The sequence below is a fragment of the Chiloscyllium punctatum genome, chromosome 12 (assembly GCF_047496795.1).
Source record: "Chiloscyllium punctatum isolate Juve2018m chromosome 12, sChiPun1.3, whole genome shotgun sequence".
Lineage (NCBI taxonomy): Eukaryota > Metazoa > Chordata > Chondrichthyes > Orectolobiformes > Hemiscylliidae > Chiloscyllium > Chiloscyllium punctatum.
In genome coordinates, this window is record NC_092750.1 from 19,297,172 (window position 1) to 19,319,542 (window position 22,371).

Genomic DNA, 22,371 nt, shown 5'->3' on the forward strand with positions numbered 1-22,371 from the left:
AGGTAGCCTGTTTCAGCCGAGCCTGTGCCCCACATCTGCACTTCAAATGACTGTTCTGATATATATAATTGCAGGATTTGACAGCAGATGCTACGATCATTATTTCACTCACTGTTTCCTTTTAGGGAAGAATCTTGATTATTTTAAAAACAATGTTTATCGTGTCTTCCAATGTGGCCCCTCAAATGAAATTCACAGAAACAAGATTTGGAGGAAAAAACAGGCTCTGTGTAAAACAGAGCTCAATACCTCTTCAACAAAACTACAGCACTCTCCATAACCGACAAAAAAAAATCCCACAACAATACAAACACAGCTTGGAAATCTTTGAGACAGCTAATTAAGAGTGAACCAGCAATTAACTAAAATAAAACTTCTCTAATTTGTCTAAATAAAGCTGAAAACTAGGTGATTGGCAGCATACACATAACAACACTACTTAGTAAAAACTAGTATTAGAGCTTTTATAAATATTTAAAGGATAAACAAAACATTAGCATAACATACAGACAATTAAAACAGTTTAAAGATATCCTGATAAATACAAATTTGATCTTTTTTGATGTTGTAATAACACTTACTTCTAAGAAACGTTAATGGAACAGGTGTACTTACAGCCCACAGTGACAAACGAAGGAGAGAGATAAAGAGTGGAGTTCGATCCCAGCCAGAAATACAGTGCACTAACAACCCACTGTCTTCTATCCGAAGGAATGAATGAGGATTAGAACAGGGCATTGACATCAAAGATAAAATTTAGATAAGATATTATAATTTAAATTCAAGCTGAAGGATGACATTGTAACACACTGCACCAGTCAGGAGACATGTTTTTTATTCTAGATCACATTAGCACTTACAAACAAAATGTCAAAAGTTGGACTTACCATCTCGATTTATTGTATGAATAAGCAGCTTCAGGTAATTCTGGGTCTGTTGAACAAGATCCCAAGACTGTATAAAGAAGTAACATAAATAATGTTATCCTGACATTACTGGGAAGATAGATATACAAGTTTTGGACTTTCAGGATACAGGCTTGGGGAAATTTTAGACTGATAATTCAGTGGTTAAAAGGCTAACTTGTACTTACAAAATGTTATGAGTTAAGTTGTAGGAATGTACTCTTTAAAAATAGAATCCTTTAAAGTACGTATCTTTTGCCCAATGGAGGTAATGCTGCAATGCCTGTTTTCTGCCACTAGAGGAAGCTTCAATGCACTAGATGCTCTCTAGTAAAATAATCTGGTATTACATTGCTTTTTAAAAAAAAAGAACAAAGCATCAAGAAGAATTTATTTCTGTGGATCCACAAATCAAGTTGGCATGCTGATGATCAGAATTTAAAATTCTGGATTGTCCCTATACTTGATGAGTATGGTCTTTACTCCCATGCTGCACCTAAACAGTTTCACAGCACAATGGGTCTATTCAAGACTCTGGTCGAAATTAAAGAAATCCAAATTATCAAGTAAATTTTAATTACCCTTTTTCTCCCCTCTATTAGAGATGACTTTATATTGATGACAGGTTAAGAAAATTAGGTCGATAGTTTCTGAGGTTTAGAAGACTGAGAAGTGGATCTCATCGAATCATACATAATTCTAAAGGGGCAGGATAGAATACACATTGAGATTGGTTCCCCTGGCTAGGGAACCTACAACATAAGGTCACAGATTCAGGATAAGGGGAGGATCATTTAGGACATTTAAGATGAAGATGGATTGCTTCAAAAGGTTGTGAATGTTTAGAATTATGTACCCCACAGGATTGTGGATGATCATTGAAAATAGACAAATCTTTCATCTATCAGGGAATCAAGGGATATGGTGAGCAGGTGGGAAAATACAGCTTAAGCTGAAGATCAACCCTGTTGTATGAATGGCAGAATACAGTCAATGGCTATTTCTTATACCAAAAAAAAGCACAAATGAAGATAGCCTTGCCATTTTCTTTGGGCTACTGCACAATACAGTATAGATGTATTGTACAGATACTTTGGATGCTCTGAATTGATTAGATTGTGGACCTATGATAATGTGTACCTGTGACATTAGTAAGTGAATCAGATTCAATAAAAAAAACCCACCAGTCCTCTGGTTTCCATTCAGCAACTGAGTCATTGCATACTACGGTATAGCCCAGTTTAATGGACACTATAAATTAATAGGAAAATGACTTCTGTGCATCGCACTATGACAAGAAATAAATAACTGGCAATATAAAAGAGCAATTACGCAAAAAGACTTGTTTCCACTTTGAGAAGAACCTACTATTTTTCTACTGCCATCTAGCTTTACTGCCTGGGTTTTGGTCTCTCCACTCTCACTGTGTTCAAAACTGATATGTGGAGACCAGGTTGCAACACCGACTACTCAAGTATGAACAAGATGACTTAATCTGATGAATGATTTGTAATTGCATTTTTAATGTATGGTTATCATACGTATGTGGCAAACAATAAGAGAACTGTACTTTGAAGTTGGCAACAGTATTCTAATATAAGGCCATTCTAAACTATCAATTTAAATGGCTAGTAGAAAGCTTATATTAATAAACAGTCTGTCAGATGACATGGAAGTGTAGCAAGTTAAGGTAAAGGTAAAGTTGACAGCCTAGACTTCAAATTATAAGAAAGAAAAGAAATCAGTGGAATGCGTAAGTTCACAAGAATATAAACAAGGATAAATTATTGCAATTATGAAAACTTTGTTAAGCCTGTTAATTTAGAGTCGAGTGCTCCTTTGTATCTAAATGACCATAATTGGATCCCATACGTAAATTCAGATCTGCTCAATAGGTAGGAATTTTCATTACCCTGAATAACTAGCTGTGTCAATGTCAGCCATCAAAAATAAGATGAAAAATCTGGAAGAGTCGGTTTATGTTGAATACAGTATCCAGCATTCTTGGAACGCAGACTCACCTGATATTCCCTCCAGTCAATATTCAGATTTTCAGCCAGTGAAGGAGGTATATTCAATGGTGCATCGACAAAATCCTAGAAGTACATTCATGGTCATCAGTCAAGTGCAGCAATACTCATTTCATACAATGTATGGAGAACAGCTGACGTGGAGAATAACAAAGTTATAACGATGGTCAATGCCTTCACTAGACACCATAGTGACATCTGGCACGGACACCTTCACTCAAAAAACAAGCTACAGACAATAACTATGCAAGCTTCTTTCTTCCTATACACTCTGACCTGGGAGGAAGACAAGGTACTCCGAATAGGCACGTAAAAAGAGGGGCAAATCAAACAAGATAATGAATCATGATATTTTTGAATATACTGATCAATATTACAAGGAATAAAAGGAAAATTTTAGATTTGATAGGTTAAGGGAAGGTAAAGCACCAGAGCCTAACTTGGTTGACCCTGGGGAGGAAAATGCAGAGCTCATAGAAAATAGATTTCTGGGCTCCATTAAGTGTGCTGGCAGTCTTGTGAATGTTCATACCATTTTTTGGCATTTTGGAATGAAATGTCATTTCTTAGATTGAAAATTCAGATAATTTGGGTACTTAGAGGCCAGTTAATTTAGCACCTATGGTTGGGAAAGTTTCTCTTTATTTAAGGATGATATTACGTGCATTGCTTAAGAAAAAAAACTAGAACAGCCAGTATTAAGTTGAAAAGGGTTGATCATCCTTGACAAACCTGTCAAAATTCAGAGAGGAGTTAACAAGCATGACAGATGGGAGGGGATTCAGGGGACATTGTGTACATGGGATGAAGTTTTGATAGGATACCACATAGATTACTAGAAAAGCTAAGACGTAAGAATGAAATCAGGGAAAGGATAAGTAGTAGAGTTAACATTTAGTTACGGGGACAAGAGAGAGTAAAAGTTAGAAACATTTTTTCCAGAATAGGTGGAAAGGGCCCATAGCTTTCATTTTTCATCATTTTGTATGTCTATAATTTGCATATGGGACTGGAAGAAATGGTATCAAAACTTTCATCAGAAATCAAACTACTAAGTGTAATAGTTTATTACTTAATGGAATCTACAAAGGAACAGGCAATGTAGAGATTATCAAGAAGGATGCACTTAAATCGATTGTCACCACTAGTGAAAAAGTATGCAGAAACTAATGAAGTTAAAAGCAAACAAGTCCCGAGTCTAATGGACCACATCCTATGGTCTTAAAGGAAGTGACAGCAGAGATAATAGATGTTTATTAAAATATTGCAAAATTTCCTCAATTATGCAAAGGTTCTAATGCAGTGGGAAAATGCTGTTGTGATGGCCTTATCAAAAAAAAGAGACAAGCAGAAAATGGAAAACAATAGACCAGTTTAACGCCTGTCATTGGGAATTGCTGAAATCCATGATAAAGGAAATTGTAAAGGATATTTGAAAAGTCAAAATGCAATTCAGAGCCAGCGTGGTTTTATAAAGGGAAAATTGTGTTTGACTATCTTGCTAGAGCTAAACATGTAGCAAACAAATTGACAAAGCTTAGCTTGACTTCCAGGTGGCATTTGATAAAATGCCACTCAAAAGGTTAATACACAAGCTAAGATTACATGATACCAAGGGAAACATTTAGCGTGGATAGACGACTGGCTAACCAACAGGAAACAGAGTTAAAGTAAATGGGTTTTTTTCTGGTTGGCAAGCTGTAACTAGCAGTGTGCCACAGGGTTCAGTCCTCAAGCCCGAACCATTTACAACCTATATTAATTACTTGAATGCCCAGATTTGCAGATGACAGTAAAATGGGTGGAAAAGTGAGCTGCAAAAAAAGAACAAGAAATTCTGTGTGCTGTACCAGCAAGTGCAAGCTTGGGTCCACTTTTGTCCCAATATTAGGATCCCAAAGACTATGGGTAAATTCAGTGCCCATATCTTCAATTTCATACAAAGTATGCATTGTTACACAGTTTTAAGTTGTGATTTGGAGGTGTCAAAGTAGGACTGGGACGTACAAAGTTAAAAAGCACGCAACACCAGGTTATAGTCCAACAGATTTATTTGGAAACACTAGCTTACAGAGCGTTGCTCTTTCAACAGGTGATCTTAAGTTTAGAGTGATTCACAAGTAGGTTCAGTTCAACTATCGGAACTATGTATTTGAGTTTAGAATTAATTTTTGCCTAATTTGCTTCTAAAGTATGTTAGGTATTTTTGCCACTAATCTGATGAATTAATTTGTTAAACTACATAGTGGATGTCTGACAAACAGACTTATGTTTCTACCTTTAGCTGGGTGAAATTATCAAAATTCATTTGTTCAACCTGGTGTAATCTACACACTCTTAGCTAGCTGCAAGTGTATTATTTTAGTTTACTATATAAAAATCTCAGTCACCATAATGCCTGCTCCTGGCTGAATACTACATGTTAAATGCGTAAGCGAATTGTGCATTATACAGTTCTAACAATTGTATCTGGATGCCTTTCCATTTCACAAACAAGTGCAATAATAAAAGAAAATCAGTGGTACCTATAATCTGCGGCACAAAACTCACACCTTAATCTGTAAACTGTTACAATTTATTTCTGGTCCCTTTTAGTTCTTAATGACAGGTTGCGAGTAACACCCATTTATACTCATATCTCCATCAGCTGTAAATTACCTGGTTCCAGTTGAACACCAGCCCTTCAGCTGTGTAATCACGATCCTTGTAGTCCTTAAAAAATTCACAACCTACAGACAAAAGATAGAAAAACAATGTAACTGCTGGTACAACAATGCCTTCATTGCACGCTGAACAATATTTACCCTTTGACTAACAGTACAACTGTAATTTATTGACTTAAAGGGCTGTGGGGATATCCTGAGATAGTGACTATGAATAGATAAAACAGCACTGGAACAGGCTCTTTGGCCCACCATGTCTGCACTACCCATGATGCCATTCTAAACTAATCCCATCTGCTTGCACATGGCCTATATACTTTCATTCCCCAAAGATGAATGTGGTTGTGCGAATGCCTAAACATTGTTATTGTACCTGCTTCTAAGATCTCCCTGGCAACCTGTGCAAAAAACGTGCCTTACACATCATCTTTCCCCTTACACATTAAACCTATAGGACAAGTCTTTCTTCACTTCCATCTTCACAGCCTAAATACAATTACATAAATAATAAATATACATAAATAATGGGTGAGCTCATTACTTTGCAAACAATTGAAATGTTAACTTTAGATGAAAATCAGGTTGGCCTTACATCACTTGATATAAATGGAATTTCTTTTGCAGCCAAATACTGAATATCTATAGACAATCATTTCCTAATCTAATATTTGCTACCCATCTCGGAAATATTCACACAATTTCTCACAAACATTGGTCACATCTTTTAAATTAAAAAGATTCTTTTAAAAAAAAAGTATTTCATTTTATCCACATCTACTAAGAAAAATGCAACTGTGATGCACAAGGCACCACTTCTTTGTCATATAGTTAACTCAAAATGAACATGGTTTAAGCCTAGAGAAACCAACGCAACACAAAAAAATGGAAAGTGATAGAAAAAAATTAGAGTATTTTAACAGACAGGACATTAAATATCAACATATGCTCACTTTTTCTTTTGGTAGAATGGGTGGCACAGTGGTTAGCACTGCTGCCTCACAGTGCCAGAGACCCGGGTTCAATTCCCGCCTCAGGTAACTATTCTCCCAGTGTTTACATGAGTTTCTTCTGGGTGCTCCGGTTTCCTCACACAGTCCAAAAATTAGCAGGTTAGGTGAATTGGCCATGCTAAATTGCCGCAGTGTTAGGTGAAGGCGTAAATGTAGGGGAATGGGTCTGGGTGGGTTGCTCTTCGGAGGGTCAGTGCGGACTTGTTGGGCCGAAGGGCCTGTTACCACACTATAAAAGTTACCTAATTTCATTGTTGTCTTTATACAAGATAAAGCAAGACATTATTTATTTTAATTATTTAGAAAGTCTATTTTTAATAAAGGACCAATGATTTGATTAGAGGAACCCTTGATTATCCGGCATTCAATTATCCAAATATCGGTTTATCTGACAGGATCGCAAGGTCTTGATGCTTGGCTAAACTATGTTATCCAACATTAGATTATCTGGAATTCGATTAACTGAACGAAATACACCCCGCCTATGTCCTTCGGATAATCAAGATTCCTCTGTATATCCAATGCTGCTGTGAAGTGTTTACCTGGGTATGGTATAGATAACAAAGTGAAATCTGCATATCTTTGAGCTTTGTCCACCTTCTCAGATGAGGTCACACTGAACAAGGGGAAGACAGACCATTATTTACAAAATTTTGTATTTTTATTGCATTTATATAATAAGCATAAAGAGATTCAATGAAAAAAAGTGACCAAAACATTGGTTTTCCTTTGATAGTATCAAGCACTTCCAGGTAAAAGATAACTGGGTCCCACTGGTTACTGCCATGTGACTGCTAAGCATTATTCCTTTTCTACAAGCTCAGGACCATAATTCAATTCACTTGAAACCATTTTAGGCAGCTGACAGCAGTCAAAATCCATCTTAACTGTTCAAGTTGGGTTCAAATTCTGGCTGCAGAACGGTCAATGCCTCAATCTAATCACACCAACTCAGTGGAGATCTATTTCTACTGTTAAGAGTCTTTGTTGTTTCATAGTATCAAAGAGATATCTTTTAGACACACTACATCAGTGAGTACAAGGGTCAAGAGCAGAATTTTCAAGTGAAAAGGAAAGAAACTGGGAAGAGAAAAGTTTGTTCTAAAATGTTGTGTAGGCCATGATGAAGTGGAAGGTAAATTTGCCAAGTGAGGAAAAAAAAACTGAGGGAAACTATACACTTGTTGCACATCAAAGTGTAGTATTCATTACAAGTTAACTTAGCCAAGGCTTCAAAACATTACTAAAAATAATTCACTGCATTTTCTTTTTTAAAAAAAAGTTAGTTTCACTTCCCTTTTAAAACCCCAACCACAAATGCACCTAATGTTTCACAGATGAATACTGTACAGTTGGCAAAGAGTAGCTAAAATTCATGTTCAAAAACATTTGTTTAATTTAAAATCCCTCCAGCAGCACAGACTTCCTGAAGGCATCACTGATACAAGATGAATGTTAAGACTAGAGAAAAGAACGGGGACAGGCTCCAGTGCAAATTTTGGTTTCCCAACTCGATTGAACAAATCTGTGCTGAATTAATGTATTTGAACTATATTACCTAACATTACTTCTGACTTGGAGGATCTACAACTTTCTCTGCATGAAGTACTGTTGCAGCTCAACAATTACGTTTTTAGGTAATTGATACATTAATTTGAAAAGGGAATAGGATATCAGATTTAAAATAATGTTGGAAAAGGATAGACCAGATCTAAAAGTTGAAGTTCTAAATTGGAGAAAGGCCAATTTTGACGGTATTAGGCAAGAATTTTCAAAAGTTGATTGGGGGCAGATGTTCGCAGGTAAAAGGACAGTTGGAAAAATGGGAAGTCGTCAGAAATGAGATAACGAGAATCCAGAGAAAGTATATTCCTGTTAGGGTGAAAGGAAAGGCTGATAGGTATATGGAATGCTGGATGGCTAAAGAAATTGAGGGTTTGGTTAAGAGAAAGAAGGAAGCATGTGTCAAGTATAGACAGGAAGGATCGAGTGAATCCTTAGGAGTATAAAGGAAGTAAGAGTATACTTAAGAGGGAAATCAGAAGGGCAAAAAGGGGACAAGAGATAGCTTTGGCAAATAGAATTAAGGAGAAGCCAAAGAGCTTTTACAAATACATTAAGGACAAGAGGGTAACTAGGGACAGAATAGGGCCCCTCAAAGATCAGCAAGGTGCCTTTGTATGGAGCTGCAGAAAATAGGCGAGATACTAAATGAGTATTTTGCATCAGTATTTACTGTGGAAAAGGATATGGAGGATATAGACTGTGGGGAAATAGATGGTGACATCTTGCAAAATGTCCATAATACAGAGGGGGAAGTGCTGGATGTCTTGAAACGCATAAAAGTGGATTAATCCCCAGGATGTAATCAGGTGTACCCTAGAACTCTGTGGGAGGTGAGAGACGTGATTGCTGGGCCCCTTGCTGAGATATTTGTATCATCAATAGTCACAGGTGAGGTGCCAGAAGACTGGGAGTTGGCTAACGTGGTGCCACAGTTTAAGAAGGGTGGGAAGGACAAGCCAGGGAACTACAGACCAGTGAGGCCGACGTCGATGGTGGGCAAGTTTTTGGAGGGAATCCTGAGGGATAGATGTACATTTATTTCGAAAGGCAAGGACTGATTCGGGATATTCAACATGGCTTTGTGCATGGGAAATCATGTTTCACAAACTTGATTGAGTTTTTTGAAGTAACAAAGAGGATTGAGGAGGACAGAGCGGTAAATGTTATCGACATGGCCTGCAGTAAGTGTTCGACAAGATTCCCCATGGGAGACTGATTAGTAAGGTTAGATAGAACATAGAACATAGAACAATACAGCACAGAACAGGCCCTTCGGCCCACGATGTTGTGCCGAACTTCTAACCTAGATTAAGCACCCATCCATGTACCCATCCAAATGCCGCTTAAAGGTCGCCAATGATTCTGACTCTACCACTCCCACGGGCAGCGCATTCCATGCCCCTACCACTCTCTGGGTAAAGAACCCACCCCTGACATCTCCCCTATACCTTCCACCCTTCACCTTAAATTTATGTCCCCTTGTAGATCTCACTGAATACAGAGAGAACTCGCCATTTAGATATAGAACTGGCTCAAAACGTAGAAGACAGAGGGTGGTGGTGGAGGGCTGTTTTTCAGACTGGAGGCCTGTGACTAGTGGAGTGCCATAAGGATCGGTGCTGGGTCCTCTACTTTTTGTCATTTACATAAATTATTTGGACGTGAACCTAAGAGGTACAGTTAGTAAATTTGCAGATGACACCAAAATTGGAGGTGTAGTGGACAGCGAAGAAGGTTACCTCAGTATACAACAGGATCTTGACCAGATGGGCCAATGGACTGAGAAGTGGCAGATGGAGTTTAATTCAGATGAATGAGAGGTGCTGCATTTTGGGAAAGTAAATCTTAGTAGGACTTATACACTTGATGGTAAGGTCCTAGGGAGTGTTGCTGAACAAAGAGACCTTGGAGTGCAGGTTCATAACTCCTTGAAAGTGGACTCACAGGTAGATAGGATAGTGAAGGCGGTGTTTGGTATGCTTTCCTTTATTGGTCAGAATATTGAATACAGGAGATGGGAGGTCATGTTGCGGCTGTACAGGACAGTGGTTAGGCCACTGTTGGAATATTGCATGCAATTCCGGTCTCCTTCCTATCAGAAAGATGTTGTGAAACTTGAAAGGGTTCACAAAAGATTTACAAGGATGTTGCCAGGGTTGGAGGATTTGAGCCAGAGGGAGAGGTTGAACAGGCTGGGGCTGTTTTCCCTGGAGCGTCGGAGGCTCAGGGGTGACTTTATAGAGGTTTACAAAATTATGAAGGACATGGATAGGGTAAATAGGCAAAGTCTTTTCCCTGGGGTGGGGACAGTCCAGAACGAGAGGGCATAATGTTTATGGTGAGGGGGGAAAAGATATAAAAGAGACCCAAGGGACAACATTTTCACACAGTGCGTGGTAAGTGTATGGAATGAGCTGCCAGAGGAAGTGGTAGAGGCTGGTACAATTACAACATTTAAGAGGCATTTGGATGGGTATATGAATAGGATGGGTTTGGGGCAACATGGGCCGGGTGCTGGCAGGTGGGACTAGATTGGGTTGGGATATCTGGTTGGTATGGACAAGTTGGACCGAAGGGTCTGTTTCCATACTGTACATCTCTATGGCTATGACTGGCAGAAATTTACACATTCCAATGTAGGTTTCATCCCCTTCGCAGAATCTTGGTGACATCATTTACAGAAAGAAGCATCTCAAGTCCCAAAGCAAATTCATTGACTTAGAACATAGAACAATACAGCACAGAACAGGCCCTTCAGCTCTTGAAATTGCGCCAACCTGTGAACTATTCTCAGCTCATCCCCCTACTCTATCCCATCATCATCCATGTGCTTATCCAAGGATTGTTTAAATCTCCCTAATGTGGCTGAGTTAATTACATTGACAGGTAGGACATTCCACGCCCTTACCACACTCTGAGTAAAGAGCCAGTCTCTGACATCTGTCTTAAATCTATCACCCCTCAATTTGTAGTTATGCCCCCTCGTAGAAGCTGACGTCATCATTCTAGGATAAAGACTTTCACTGTCTACCCTATCTCATCCTCTGATCATCTTGTACGTCTCTATCAAATCCCCTCTTAGCCTTCTTCTTTCCAATGAGAACAGACCCAAGTCTCTCAGCCTTTCCTCATAAGACCTTCCTTCCAGACCAGGCAACATCCTGGTAAATCTCCTCTGATCTTTTCCAATGCTTCCACATCCTTCCCGAAATATGGCGACCAGAACTGTACACAATATTCCAAGTGCAGCCGCACTAGCGTTTTGTATAGCTGCAGCATGATATTGCAGCTCCGGAACTCAATCCTTCTACCAATGAAACCTAACACACCGTCTGCCTTCTTATCAGCACTATCAACTCGGGTGGCAACTTTCAGGAATCCATGTACATGAACTCCAAGATCCCTCTGCATATCCACACTACCAAGAATCTTTCCATTGATCCAGTACTCTGCCTTCCTGTTATTCTTTCCAAAGTGCATCACCTCACATTTAGCTGCATTGAACTCCATTTGCCACCTCTCAGCCAATTCTGCAGTTTATCCATGTCCCCCTGCAACCTGTAACATTGTTCTAAACTGTCCACTACTCCACCTACTTTAGTGTCATCTGCAAATTTACTAATCCATCCACCTTTGCCTGCGTCCAAGTCATTTATAAAAATGACAAACAGCTGTGGTCCCAAAACATATCCTTGTGGCACACCACTAGTAACCAGACTCCAGGCTGAATATTTTCCATCAACCACCACTCGCTGCCTTCTTCTAGAAAGCGAGTTTCTAATCCAAACTGCTAAATCACCCACAATCCCATGCCTCTGCATTTTTGCCAACAAACTACCATGGAGAAACTTATTAAAGGCTTTACTGAAGTCCATGTATACCACGTCAACTGCCCTACACTGATCTACATGCTTGGTCACCTTCTCAAAAAACTCAATCAGGTTTGTGAGACACAACCTACCCTCGACGAAACCATGAGGTAAAAACAATGACTGCGGGTGCTGGAAACCAGATTCTGGATTAGTGGTGCTGGAAGAGCACAGCAGTTCAGGCAGGATCCAAGGAGCTTCGAAATCAACGTTTCGGACAAAAGCCCTTCATCAGGAATAAAGGCAGTGAGCCTGAAGCGTGGAGAGATAAGCTAGAGGAGGGTGGGGGTGGGGAGAAAGTAGCATAGAGTACAATGGGTGAGTGGGGGAGGGGATGAAGGTGATAGGTCAAGGAGGAGAGGGTGGAGTGGATAGGTGGAAAAGGAGATAGGCAGGTAGGACAAGTCCGGACAAGTCATGGGGATAGTGCTGAGCTGGAAGTTTAGAACTAGGGTGAGGTGGGGGAAGGGGAAATGAGGAAACTGTTGAAGTCCACATTGAGGCCCTGGGGTTGAAGTGTTCCGAGGCGGAAGATGAGGCGTTCTTCCTCCAGGCGTCTGGTGGTGAGGGGGCGGCGGTGAAGGAGGCCCAGGACCTCCATGTCCTCGGCAGAGTGGGAGGGGGAGTTGAAATATTGGGCCACGGGGCGGTGTGGTTGATTGGTGTCCCGGAGATGTTCCCTAAAGCACTCTGCTAGGAGGCACACAGTTTCCCCAATGTAGAGGAGACCACATCGGGAGAAACAGATACAATAAATGATATTAGTGGATGTGCAAGTAAAACTTTGATGGATGTGGAAGGCTCCTTTAGGGCCTTGGATCGAGGTGAGGGAGGAGGTGTGGGCGCAGGTTTTACAGTTCCTGCGGTGGCAGGGGAAAGTGCCAGGATTGGAGGGTGGGTTGTAGGGGGGCGTGGACCTGACCAGGTAGTCAAGGAGGGAACGGTCTTTGCGGAAGGGGTGGGAGGGAAATAGATCCCTGGTGGTGGGGTCTGTTTGGAGGTGGCGGAAATGTCGGTGGATGATTTGGTTTATGTGAAGGTTGGTAAGGTGGAAGGTGAGCACCAGGGGCGTTCTGTCCTTGTTATGGTTGGAGGGGCGGGGTCTGAGGGCGGAGGTGCGGGATGTGGACAAGATGCGTTGGAGGGCATCTTTAACTACGTGGGAAGGGAAATTGCGGTCTCCAAAGAAGGAGGCCACCTGGTGTGTTCTTTGTTGTAATTGGTCCTCCTGGGAGCAGATCTGGCGGAGGCGGAGGAATTGGGAATACGGGATGGCATTTTTGCAAGAGGTAGGGTGGGAAAAGGTGTAATCCAGGTACCTATGCGAGTTGGTGGGTTTGTAAAAAATGTCAGTGTCAAGTCGGTCGTCATTAATGGAGATGGAGAGGTCCAGGAAGGGGAGGGAGGTGTCAGAGATGGTCCAGGTAAATTTAAGGTCAGGGTGGAATGTGTTGGTGAAGTTAATGAATTGCTCAACCTCCTCGCGGGAGCATGAGGTGGCGCCAATGCAGTCATCAATGTAGCGGAGGAAGAGGTGGGGAGTGGTGCCGGTGTAATTACGGAAGATCAACTGCTCTACGTAGCCAACATTTCAACTCCCTCTCCCACTCTGCCTAGGACATGAAGGTACTGGGCCTCCTTCACCGCCGCTCCCTCACCACCAGACGCCTGGAGGAAGAACGCCTCATCTTCCGCCTCGGAACACTTCAACCCCAGGGCATCAATGTGGACTTCAACAGTTTCCTCATTTCCCCTTCCCCCACCTCACCCTAGTTCTAAACTTCCAGCTCAGCACTGTCCCCATGACTTGTCCGGACTTGTCCTACCTGCCTATCTCCTTTTCCACCTATCCACTCCACCCTCTCCTCCCTGACCTATCACCTTCATCCCCTCCCCCATCGTACTCTATGCTACTTTCTCCCCACCCCCACCCTCCTCGAGCTTATCTCTCCACGCTTCAGGCTCACTGCCTTTATTCCTGATGAAGGGCTTTTGCCCGAAACATTGATTTCGAAGCTCCTTGACAAAACCATGTTGACTAGCTGAAATCAAATTGTTGCTTGCCAGATGATTATAAATCTTATCTCTTATAATCCTTTCCAAAACCTTTCCTACAACAGAAGTAAGGCTCACTGGTGTAAAATCACCTGGGTCATCTCTACTGCCCTTCTTGAACAAGGGCACAACATTTCCAATCCTCCAGTTTTCGGGTACTAAACCTGTAAACAATGACGACTCAAATATCAAAGCCAAAGGCGCTGCTATCTTCTCCCTAACTTCCCAGTGACTCCTCAGATAAATCCCATCCGGCCCAGGGGACTTGTCTACTTTCACTCCTTTTGGAATTGATAACACCTCTTCGTAACTAACCTCAATCCTTTTTAATCTAATATCTCGTATCTCATTCTTCTCCTCTACAATGTTCTCCTTTACCTGAGTGAAAACCAATGAGAAATGCTCATTTAGCACCTTTCCTATCTCCAGAGGATCCACATTCAACTTCCCACTTCTGTTTTTGACTGGCCCGATTCCTACCCTAATCATCCTTTTATTCCTCACATACCTATAGAAAAGCTTTAGGGTTCTCCTTTATTCTATTTGCTAAAGACTGCTCGTGTTCTCTCTTTGTTCTTCTTAACTCTCTTTAAATCCTTCCTAGCTGATCTGTAACTCTCCATCGCCTCATCTGAACCATCTTGCCTCATTAACACAAGTCTCCTTCTTCCACTTCACAAGAGATGCAATTTCTGTAGTAAATCACAGTTCCCTTACCTTATCACTTCCTCCCTGCCTGACAGGGACATAACTATCAAGGATACACAATATCTGTTCCTTAAAGCAGCTCCAAAATTCCCATTGTCTGCATCCCCTGCATTTTGCTACCCCATTCCAAGCATCCTAAGTCTTGCCTCATTGTATTATAATTGCCCTTGCCCCATCGATAACTCTTGACCTGTGGCATGTACCTATCCCTTTCCATCACTAAACTAAACGTAACTGAATTATGGTCACTCTCTCGAAAGTGTGTACCTACAACTAAATCAAACACCTGGCCTGGTTCATAACCAAGCACCAGATCCAGCGTGGCCCCCCTTTTGTTGGCCCTTTAACACACTGTCACGAAACCCTCCTGCACACATTGAACAAAAACTGATCTACCCAACGTACTAGAGTTATAGCATTTCCAATCAATGTTGATGAAGTTAAAGACCCCATAATGGCCACCCTGTTCCTTTCACTCCTACCCAGGATAATTTTGCCAATCCTCTCTTCCACCTCCCTGGAACTCTGTGTAGGCTTATAAAAAAAACTCCAAGCAGCGTGACCTCTCCTGTTTCTAACCTCAGCCCACATACCTCAGCAGATGAGTCCTCGTCAAAAGTTTTTCCAGCCACTGTTATACTATCCTTGATTAACAAGGCCACATCTCCCCCTCTTTTACTACCTTGCCTGTTCTTAATGAAAGACCTAAACCCTGGAACCTGCAACATCCATTCCTCACCCTGCTCGATCCACGTCTCCAAAATGGACACAACATCGAAGTCCCAGGTACCTATCCATGCTGCAAGCTCACTTACCTTATTTCGGATACTTCTGGTGTTGAAGTAGACACAATTCAAACTAGTTTGCTGTCTGCCAGCACATTCCCATGACTGTGAAATCCTGTCCCTGTCCTCCCTACGCTCATCCTCCCATGCACAGCAACTACACCTCAGGTTCCCATCCCCCTGCTGAGCTAGTTTAAACCCACCAAATAGCAGCAGCAAATTTCCCACCCAGGATATATTAGTACCCCTCTGGTTCAAGTGAAGACTGTCCTGTTTGTACAGGTCCTGCCTTTCCCAGAATGAGCCCCAATTATCCAAGTACCTGAAACCCTCCTTCCTGCATCATCCTTTCAGCCACATGTTCAGCTGATATCTCTCCCTATTTCTTGCCTCGTTATCATGTGACACAGATAACAAACCAGAGATAACAACTGTTTGTTCTAGTTCTCAGCAATCCTGCCTTATATCTCTCTGACTCTTTCTACCCATGTCATTGGTACCTACATGGACCACAACTGGAGGCTGGTCACCCTCTCTAAGACCCCAAAGATACGATCAGAGACATCTCGACCCTGGCACTTCAAGCCACTCAGAGCTAAAACAGAGTCATATTACTGTAAGGATATATGCTTTTGACAGAGTAAGCAACAATTCTGAAAAATGTTACTGTGGTCAGCCTCCCTATAGACAATTTTCAATTGGTGAGTGTGAGATACCAAACATTTGCCATATTTCAGAATGGTCAGTCACACTACTCAAGAAATATGGTTTCAAGCATCTGTAGCTCTCCAATATTAAATGTGAAGCTCTTCTGCAGCATCAGAGATGTACAATTTGGAAACAGACCCTTCTGTCAAATTCGTCCACACCGACCAGATATCCAGAATTAATTTAGTCCCGTTTCCAGAATTTGATCCATATCCATCTAAATCCTTCTTATTCATATACCCATCCAAATACCTTTAAAATATTGTAATTATACCAGCCTCCACCACTTCCTCTGGCAGATCATCCCTTGCACGTACTATCCTCTGTATGAAGGTGACCCTGATGTCCCTTCTAAATCTTTCCCCTCTCACCCTAAACCTATGCCCACTCGTTCTGGACTCCTCCACCCCAGGGAAAAGACCTTGTGTATTTACCACATCCATGTCCCTCAATTTTATAAACCACTGTAAGGTCACCCCTCAACCTTCAACACTGGGAAAAACTGGCCTTGCCTATTCAGCCTCTCCCTATAGCTCAAACCTGCCAACCCTAGCAACATCCTTGTAAATCTTTTCTGAACCCTTTCAAGTTTCACAATATCCTCCCTAAAGCAAAGAGACCAGAATTGCACATAATATTCCAAAAGTGGCAGAACTAAATGTTGCAGCCGCAACAATGACCTCCCAACTCCAATACTAAGTGCTCTGATCAATAAAAAGGAAGCCTATCAAATGTCTTCTTCACTTTGCTATCTACCTGCAACTCCACTTTCAAGGAACTATGTACCTGCCCTCCAAGGTCTCTTTGTTCAACACCACTCCTCAGGACCTTACCATTAAGTGTGTAAGTCTTGGCCTGATTTATCTTTCCAAAATGCAGCACATCACATTTATCTAAATTAAACTCCATCTGCCACTCCTCAGTCCATTGGCCTATCTGATCAAAATCCCATTTTACAGAGGTGACCTTCTTTTCTGTCCACTACATCTCTAATTTTGGTTTCATCTGCAAGGAGTTTAATTGACATGATTGAGCAATTTAAAGTGGGACATTGACTATTTTCAAACTTTCAGTGCTTGAATTCAAAATACACACATCTGCCACCAAACATGAGCATGCCCTGATAACTATCAAATTCTATTTGCTATTGGAGCCCAACACAGGATGATACAGGTTTAAAATTTTAATTAGACATGAGGGGGTGATTCAGGAACTCATTTATGTATTTCACTTACATTTATACTATGTTGAAAAACCACGAATTGCACTTGAGCATGTGGGACTCACTTTGACATATAGATATGTTGCGATAAGCATATAAAGTGGAAAAGAACAGATGGTTACTAATAAAGTTAGAAACAGGAAGTTTGGAAGAATCTGAAGTGGAGCATAAATATCAGCACGTTACTCCAAAGGCCTATTTCTGTACAGGCTAATTCTATGTGAATGAAGATTTCATGTTATGCATTTGAGAATTAAATACCCATAGAATACAATAACTATGGAGAATGATAATGCACATCTGCTCTCTTCATGCCTTGACCAAGCAGTCAGATAAAGCTGGAATACATTCTAGAAAGTGCAAAACCATGAATACAGAATCTGAGACTTTAGATGGAGATTGCACGTTTTGTTTCAAAACATACATATGCACAACAGTGAGACTATAATATCATGAATGGTGAAATCTGGCAATTATAGATATGTTTGAAAGCACTAGAGAGCCATGAACACAGCCCAATCCATCACGCAAACCAGCATCCTAATGACTGACTTCATCTATATTTCCCACTGCCTCAGGAAAGTAACCACGATAATCAAAGACCCCTTCTACCCCAGTTCTACTCTGTTCCATCCTCTTCCATCAGGTAAAAGATATAAAAGGTTTATATACACATACAAATAGTTTCAAGACCAGCTTCTTCTCCACTGTTTCTAGACTTCTGAATAGACCCCTCAAATTTTAAATTTAATGTTGATCTCACTCTGTGTACCTTCTCCGCAGCCGTAACACTGAATTCTTCACTCTGTTCTATTACACTAATGCACTTTGTATGGAATGATCTGCCTGTACTGCATGCAAACATTTTTACTGTACCTAGGTACGTGACAACAATAAATTAAATCAACTCAAATCAAAATGCTACAATTTGAGATATTATAGAACTAAAAACATGTCAGAAAATACATTAGATTCAAACAATGAAAACAAAGCAGAAGCAATTTAGACATATGATACCCCAAGTGTCCATTTCAGCCTCAATTATACAAAGCATTTTCAAGAAATATTTATGTAAAGCTGACATGTCAGCACAGTAAAGGGAAAATAGATAGAGTAACATGTGGGATACATTTTTTTTTCTTTTTCCTAATATTTACGTGGTTTCTTATTGAAGCTGGAATGTTATGTTTAAAAAATTAATTACCATTAAGGAATGGTAATCACCTCCAATACCTCTGCCATTTATGCTTCACATGATGGGTGGAGACTTGTTTTACAAGAATTTTAAAAATTAGCCGAATATTTTTCCTATGATGCGTACAATGATGCAAAAGCAGCATTTACAGCCGATCCAAAATTCTGCAGGTATTAGCATTCAAAGATGGGACGAGAATCTCATGTGGGACAGACAGAGTACTGGTGGAAACTCCTCTTCCTGAAGTGAATCAGTGGGATGTTTGGAATGCTGAAGACGTTGTCGTCATTTTTCTGCTGCCTGCTACCACACATTACCAGGTTTATGGAACTCATTTCACACCTTGCATCGATGAGTTTTGAACTCTCAACCTCTGGGTTGCTAGCTCATGATTAGGCATTATTAGGAATATTTTACTTAGGGAGAAATAAACAAAACTGGGAGGAAGTATTCGTAGGCATTGTAAACGTTGAGACAATCCTAAATTGTTGAGCATTCAGATCATAAAGGCAAATTATAACCTTGATTATACAGGATAGTCTGATATTTATCACATTCCTCCCTCAGAGTTCCTTGTTTTATAACTGTTAATATGCCTCTTCCTCACGTACATCTGTAGCATTATCAAGGCATCAGGCAGGACTGCTCTATGAAAAAAAAGATTGGGCAAATTGGGTCTGTATTCTCTAGAGTTTCAAAGAATAATTAGTGATCTCACAGAAACTTACCAACTACTTAGCAGCAGAGATGCAAATAGGATGTTTCAGAATCACTGAAGTGTTACGGCACAGAAGGAAGCCATTTGGCCCAATGTTCCTGTACCAGCCTCCCTGGTTCCACAGTATAGAACCAGGGACCCAATTTTAAAATAAGGGAGATGCCACTTAAGGCTTAAGTGAGGACAAATTATTTTATGCAGAGGGTAGGGAACTTATTGAATTCTTTACCACAGAGGGCTATGAAAGCTTAGTGCTTGCATTTGTGTAAGGTGGAGATTGATAGATTTCTTCTTAACAGTGGCATACAGGGTTATGGGAATGGGGCGTATGTAAAAGGCACTGAAGTATTAGATCTGCCATGATCATGTTAAATGGTGGATAAGGCTCGAATAACTAAATGGCCTACTCCTCTTTATAATTTCAGAAACCACTTACTTCAGCCCAAACTTAACTTTCTTCTTCTCTACCATCAGATCACAGATGTAACGAACAGAAAGATAGCGCAGCAGTTTTATATCATGACCCCGGACTTTATCAAACAACTGTGAATCACCATTCCTGGAATAATCAAAAAGAAATGAAGCAAGGTCAGAACAAAACAAAGATCTCATGTCTACTTCAGTTAAAATTCTCCACAGATATACACTAGGAAAACATAAGCCCAGATATTTCTGAGAAGACAATTTACGATTGAGCTCCAATATTTGATATTCTACTCACTCATTCTTTGTAGTGTATCATTCCTTCAAAGTATGGGTCATATACTGATAGAAAGGCACATTGTTTTTGTACTGGGGCTATACAGTCCTGGTGTTCATTCAATTTGGATTTGAGAGAAATAACTCTAGTATGATTAAATGAACAATTAATAAGAATGCACTGCTGATCCCCAGTAGATTTAAAAAGTTTGTCAGAACTTTTCTAGGAACCATAAAGCCAACATTCACAGATAAATCTATTTGCATTATCCTAAATTCCCTTTCTACATTATACAAGTCAACATTTATGGAATCTAGAAAGAAGACTACAGAAGATAGCCAAAACGTGTAGACAAAACATCTGACAAATGCAATGTGATATGGGGAAATATGAAATTGTGCATTTTGGTGGAAAGAATGAAAAAGCATTATCTAAAATGGTGAGAGATTGCAGATCTTTGAATTATGTAAGAATTGCAATATGTTAAAATTCAGGAACAGCAACTAATCAAGAAAGCTAATAAAATTCTAATCAGCCATTGCAAGGAAAATTGAATACCAAAATAAGGATATCATGTTTCAGCCATACAGGGCAGTGATAAGGCCATACCTTGAGTTTCCTTATTTAAGGGAAGATGTAAATCATGGGAAGCAGTTCAGAGAAGGTTTACTAGATCAATGGAATGGGAACGTTGTCTTGGAGGAAAGTTTGAACAGGATAGACTTGTATCTACTGAACCTTAGAAGCGTAAGAGGCAACTTGATTGAATATCTAATCTGCTGAGGGGCCTTGACAAGCTGCATGTGGAAAGAAGGGCCTTTCCTCTTATTTGAGATTTTACAACTAGGGGTCACGCATTTAAAACAGGAAGGAGATCTTTTGCCCTCAGAGGGTTGACTGTCTTTGAAACTCTCTTCCTCAAAAAAGGTGATGGAAGCAGAGTCAGTTAAATGTTTGATAAGCAAGGAGGGCAAAAACATTATCATGGGTAGACAGAAATGTGGAGTAACCAGGTCAGTCACGAACTTGTTGAAATGTGGAGCAGGCGAGAGCAGCCAATTAGCATCTGCTTCTAATTCACATATTTATGAGCCTTGTTTCTAAACAATTGGATCAGCTGCAATCAAAAAGAGAAAAGTGAGGAAAACAAGAAATAGAAACTTCTATTCTATCACACAGAAACGAATTCAAGACGCTGAGGCTATACTCGAGGTTCATGTTTTTGTGTTATCAGTCTATTCTAGGCCAAACATGAAGCATGTCACTTACCGTACTGCAAAATCATCAGGCACTTCATCAGACTCTGCTCCTGCTTCATCAGATCCTCCTAAGAGGAGGAAACAAACAAGCATACATGATTAAATTAAGCAATTACTGTCAGAAGCTTCACATAAGCTCTCTTTACCCCAAACTCAGACTGCACTCAGCTTAACAGGTCAATGAAACTTAAACAATTTCAGAAAAAAAATGCATATGGTTCAATACAATAGCTTCACTTCTAGTACAAATCAGATTTTAAAAACAATATGTCATCAGCTAGTGCTCCGATACAGCTACAGCAAAAATACATGGCATAGACAACTGGGCTAAAATAGTCCATTTCAATGCTGCGATTACTATGCAAGACTATGCATATGCCCCTGTCAGAAAGCAAGGAGGACTTCATCTTATACTGGCACGGCCTAGTTCTGCTCCATGCAGAGCGAACACAGACCTCCAGCCAAGTAGCATTAATGCAATGCCAAATCAACCCAATTCAAGCCAAGGCAGAAGAATGAAGTTACAGCCAGGTCTCTTTGTCCATAGCATTCAGTTTTGGAGGGATAAACAAAGAATATTCTATACCATTCAAATTATTTATACTCCTACAACTACTTTTATAATAAGGTCAGAACATACATGTATTTCTAAAGAATTAAATCATTATTCACCTGAGAATAAGTAGTTGTACCCACTGCGCCCATACAACTCCCCCCATCCAGCCAGGGTTGCTGACCGACATATATGCTGCAAATGGAGGAGGAAAAAAGATAAACCTTGGAAATTGAAAATCAACAATACTTTAATAAATAACTCAATTTAAAACCTGTTAGCGCACACTAAAGAGAAAAGCATATTAACTTGTATTAGTTCAACCAGTGAGGATAGAAACCTTTGATAAAAGTGAGAATGAAAGCAAAGCAAAAAAGATTTGTGTTATGAAGACCGTAGCTTTTTAAGTTTTCTGTAAAGCATAG

General features: G+C 40.3%; 1 protein-coding gene across 3 annotated transcripts in view; it reads right to left on the reverse strand.

Annotated features, from left to right (window-relative positions):
- The window catches only part of mtmr14 (myotubularin related protein 14), a 74,768-nt gene that overhangs the window by 33,476 nt on the left and 18,921 nt on the right, over positions 1-22,371 (reverse strand). For all 3 annotated transcript variants that reach the window (XM_072581968.1, XM_072581967.1, XM_072581969.1), the window contains 8 exons: positions 22,066-22,141; positions 21,404-21,461; positions 19,871-19,993; positions 7,151-7,224; positions 5,594-5,664; positions 2,927-3,001; positions 888-954; positions 616-701 (listed from right to left, as the gene is read on the reverse strand). In XM_072581968.1, coding sequence (XP_072438069.1) covers positions 616-701; positions 888-954; positions 2,927-3,001; positions 5,594-5,664; positions 7,151-7,224; positions 19,871-19,993; positions 21,404-21,461; positions 22,066-22,141 — 630 coding nt within the window. The remainder of the gene's footprint in view (positions 1-615; positions 702-887; positions 955-2,926; positions 3,002-5,593; positions 5,665-7,150; positions 7,225-19,870; positions 19,994-21,403; positions 21,462-22,065; positions 22,142-22,371) is intronic.